The 4942-nt window shown below is 25.9% G+C and overlaps 1 protein-coding gene across 1 annotated transcript; it reads right to left on the minus strand.

Moving 5' to 3' along the window:
* On the minus strand, positions 1–4832 carry LOC105368079 (lachesin-like). The gene is made up of 5 exons (XM_011506985.1): positions 4443–4832; positions 3609–3847; positions 2781–3037; positions 1040–1425; positions 1–99 (listed from the first exon to the last, which is right to left on the minus strand). The coding sequence occupies exons 1-5, from the start codon at positions 4507–4509 to the stop codon at positions 62–64; spliced, it is 987 nt and encodes a 328-aa protein (XP_011505287.1). The 5' UTR covers positions 4510–4832; the 3' UTR covers positions 1–61.
* Between the last annotated feature and the right edge of the window lie 110 nt (positions 4833–4942).

The raw sequence follows: 4942 nt of genomic DNA on the forward strand, positions 1-4942 counted from the left end.
ATATTTATGCATTATTTAGTATAAGTATCGCTATAGTATTTACATTTCAATTATATTCGTTTTAACCACAGGAACTCGCACATACTGGAATGGCAGTTTCTAAAAGAACAAAGAAAGAAAATAATTTAATGTTATTAAATATAAGTTTTGTTGTAAAATTTTACTTTATTTGAAACACAATAAGTAATAATTATTTTTACAAAATAATATATTACGTTTTATTATAAGAGTATAACTTTTAGGTTCTAACGGTAATAGTTTTAAGCAGCTTAATTGCAGATAAAAAAAAAAAAAAAATGCAAATGTCTGAAATGAATTTCAAATTGCAATATACTTTTTCTAATTCAGTATTTTAAAGACGAATAATTTATCGTTATTTTTATTGTTTGACTTTTTCCTAGTTTTCAAAAATTTAATGTGGTTTGTTTGATTCAAAAGAACGAAAATTTCATAATGATGTTAAATCGTGTTTATCTTATTAGAAATATAATTTTTTTACATTTATTATAAAATAATAATTGTAATTCAATCAAGTCTTTCGATAATAATATAATAAATTTATAAATAATAGAGACTAATTAGATGAATTTAAAAGAAACATGAATTATGTATAATAGTTATTCATCAAAATCAGTAAAAAAAAACACGCACACACAGACAAACAAACAAGCACGCACGCACGCACACAGAGTTATTATAACTGTATGATGAAAAAATTGAAATTTCTATGTAATATGAACTGAGAAGAATATTTAATTGTCATAAAACATTTATAAAATGTATACATACATATAAACGATTTAAAATTTTCGTTATAAAAATGTGATATCACATAAACGAAATTTGAAAAGTAAAAATAATTTAATACTTTTATCAATTATGCATGAAAAATATTATTAAAAGTATATTTAAAAAAAAAAACGCAAATACCAATAAAACCCAAAATGCGAGTATAAAGTAAAATCAAATTTACAACATAGGGTTTTTGAAATAAATAAACTATGCATAAATAAACAATTGAAAAAAACTGAAGATTTACCGAAAAGTTCGACCTTAGTTTCTGCGACGCCATATTTATTCTGGGCTCTGCACACATATTCGCCGTAATCGAACGAACCCACGGAATATCGTTGATACGTATCGATAAATTCGTCGGTATGCGCCGTTGACTCCTCCCGCTTCAGCTCAAGGTCATTTTTAAGCCAGGTGATGACCGGTCGGGGATGGGCCTCAACTTTACATTCAAGACCAACGTCATATCCTTGCGCTTGACCTACGCGCGGTCTTATTGCTGTAATTACAGGGGCAAAGTCTATGTTCACAGTGGCATTAGCCCGAGCCTCGGCACCTACACCGTTCTCGGCAATACAGTGATAAACGCCACGATCGTCCCTGTGCGCATTTGCTATTATCAGCACGTTCCCACTTATAACAATAAAAAAAATTCTTTTTAACGGCCAGTGTTCTCAGGGGGATAAAGTATTTGTTAAAGGGTCATATTATTAGGTATTAGCTGTCATTTCCACTTGGAAAATAACATTATTAAAAAATAATTCAAAATTTATAATTAACTGAAAACATCAAATGATAAAAAGTGATAATATAAAGTTAGAATATACCAGTTATTTTATTTTTTATTGTAACTCCCTTTTTTTTTCTCTTTTAACTACTGCTCCATTTCTTCCAAAAGACATAATTTATTTGAAGAATAGATGTGTTGTTTATAATTAGAAGTTTGTTGTGTTAAAATTTACTCAGGAAATTTAGAAATTATTATTATCGTTTGAAGCTCGAAAAAAAGATATTTATCTTAAAACTCGATTTTTTTAAATTTTAATATTACACGTGTCAATAAAAACATGTAATCAAGAAGGGAATAAATAAGCTTCAATCAAAAATAAAATTTCGATTTATTTATTGATATATAACAAGTATAATTTATTTAAAAAATATATTATTTACATTATAATATTTTAGAAGTTTATATACTTTTAGTCTTTTGATTGTTTTGATTAGATAAGAAAATTGTTATGATAATGTCTATTGTTTTGTAAGTCGACTATACATATTCCATCAAACTTTTGTCTTTATCAATTAATAACCAATAATATAGCTGTTTACGTTCAAATAATTATTTCATTAAAATGGTAAGCTTTTATATAATTTATGTTGTTCAAATTAATATGTAATTATAAACTTTGAAAATCATATATATACACATATTTACATTTAGGCTTCTTTTCTATACTTAATATAGAAAATTTAAAATAAGAATACCTTATCGATTTAAAAATTTAAATATTGTTTAGAAATTTTTGTTGAACTTTGTTTAAAATTGAATTTTAAATTACATAAAAATGTTAATTATATAAAAAGATTAAAAATATTCATCTAACCATTTTTTTTTTTAAAGAAAAGATAAAAATAAATTTTAATTGAATTAAAAATACATTTAATTCATATTTTAAAGATTTTTATTTTATTTTTGAATAGACAAAAAAAAAAACGTAATTAATGTTCATTTTATTTTCATATAAAAATTATTTTACTTACAGATTGTATATACATTTAATAATATAATAACGTGTCAAATACCTAAGATAATATTGTTTAATAAATATTCTTAACGTTTAATTTTAGCGTTAAAGAAGATCTTTAATATAAATTTATGTTTCAGCATAAATTAAGATAATGTTCAATAAAATACTTTTTTCCTTTATTTATTGAAATTAAATAGAAAATTTGCCAAGGTATAATTACATAACTATAAATATTTTTACCGGTAAATGGCTCCACCAGATGGTAGAAGAATATCATTTTCTCTCTTCCAAGATATACGAGGCACGGGAAACCCATCAGCGTTACATCGAAGCTCAATTTGTTTTCCTTCGGTAACGTTTATGAGCCGCGTTGTATTGCGACTTATCATCGGTGGCCTACGTATTTGAAGTTCTACATCGGCGGATACTTTTTCTGCTACAGTAATAAGTATCTGACATTGGTAAAACCCTGTATCAGCTTCTTGCAAATCTTTGATCTTTGAAAAAAAAAGACTCTTTTATAAACTTATAGCGGTTACAATTCATTATAAAATAAAGTGTCAATGGTACAACAATATTAAGACCTACAATATTTTCAAGATAACAAAATATTCTAATTGAATTATGAATATTCGTATCGATCATGAAAACTATTCTCCTTTTTTAATATATTAAATTAGGTAAGTGTGTGAAATTGAGTAAGAAACATTAAATTTTTTCATTTTAATTTTATTTAAAAATATTTTGATATTTAAAAACGAACTGAAATTTGTATTTATGAGATGATTGATTAGTGCTGTTCATTAATAAAAAAAAAAAAAAAAAAATTCATAAAATCTTTATAGCACTATCGATTATTTATATTAATTTATATTTTTTTCTTTTTTCTTTTATATTTTAACAAATTTATATTACTTTATATTATATTAAGTAAATTAGTTCAACTGCTTATATAAATATCTGTTATAGCACTTTAACAATTAAAAAATTGTTAATTCGACAATTAAGCTAAGTTCGCAATATATAATTATTATTATTTATTATTATGTGTATAAGAATTATATTTACCTTAAGAGAGTAAGTAGAAGTTATGGAATCAAAATTTACAGAAATTCTTTTGTCTCTTACAATCATGAAAGTATTACTGGAAAGAGGTGCACGGTCAAGTCGATCTTTATCGAACTTTATCCATAATACTGGATAATCTTGAGTATTTTGCACCGTACAATTGAATTCAACTTCATCACCGATTTCCTTTATTTTTTCCTTTGATACATTCAATATCAACGGCTTCTGTTCACACGAAACTGAAAAATATAGAACTCTGATTTTTGTGATAATGGATTATAAACATTCATTTGTCACCATATATGGAATCTAAAAGAGAGAATCTAATTTTATAAAATATTTATCTATTTGCAAAATAATTATAATAAGATAATATTAATTGTATTATTATTTATTATATAAAAATGTACTTTACAATTATGTTATTTTACAAAATTTTACTCATCGCTATTACCTAAAAAAAAAAAAAAAAAAAAAAAAAAAAAAAAAAACATAATAATTAATATTTTCATGAAATAAGTATCATTTGAATTTGTCATTCACTTAATTATTCATGTAAATTCGAACGATATAGGCCTATTGATTATGATTATAAGAGAAACATAAATTTTCTCTATTACATATAAAGTACGATATTGTATATTGTAGAATTGATAATACTCAATAATTTCAAACAGTTCAGCCGTGGAAATATTTCCATACAATTAAAGTGAATTATACATAAAAGAATAATATGAGATTTCTAAAAATGTACATTTCATCAATGTGCTAAAAATTTGAAATATTGTACAAATGAATCAGTACCATTTGTGCGATGATCTTTTTAATACTTACTCAGCGGAATGAATACAAAGCAGTAGCACACGATGCTGATAAACACCATCTTCTTTGATCCCTTCATCTTTTCCTCATATACGAAAAAAAAAAAAAAAACTCGTGTAAAAAAAAGCACGTGTATATCGATAAATAAACAGAAGTTGCAAAGCTAAAGAATATTATGCCGGGCGTAAAGGAGGACGTAAATCAATAGGAACACCCGAGACGATGGTACCTATGGGTTGCTCACACGCAACGAACTGCATAGCTATTCGTCGTTAAGTTATGGTAGAACTCCACTGAATTCCACCATGTTATGCGCGCTCTCTGCCGTTGCCGCCGTGGCTGTTAAATGCTATTGCTGCTACTCCAGAGATGATTTCCCCACCACTGGGGCTAAAAGTCGCCACAGCCGACTCTTTTACGTTCCACTGCTACTCAGCATTGTTATGTAGTATACGGTGTCAGGTATAACGCAGGCTTTGCGACTTTGAACTTACTACATATATATTTGATTT

This window comes from Ceratosolen solmsi, unplaced genomic scaffold, assembly GCF_000503995.2.
Source record: "Ceratosolen solmsi marchali unplaced genomic scaffold, CerSol_1.0 scaffold6, whole genome shotgun sequence".
Lineage (NCBI taxonomy): Eukaryota > Metazoa > Arthropoda > Insecta > Hymenoptera > Agaonidae > Ceratosolen > Ceratosolen solmsi.

Bases quoted from the DNA above. Each gene is read 5' to 3' on its own strand.
- LOC105368079 (XM_011506985.1), bottom strand. From the start codon at position 4,509: ATGAAGGGATCAAAGAAGATGGTGTTTATCAGCATCGTGTGCTACTGC. The intron at 1,426-2,780 runs GTAAAAATATTT...TATTGTTATAAG, and splicing joins TCTGGTGGAGCCATTTACCG to TGGGAACGTGCTGATAATAG. The intron at 100-1,039 runs GTAAATCTTCAG...TTGTTCTTTTAG, and splicing joins AACTAAGGTCGAACTTTTCG to AAACTGCCATTCCAGTATGT.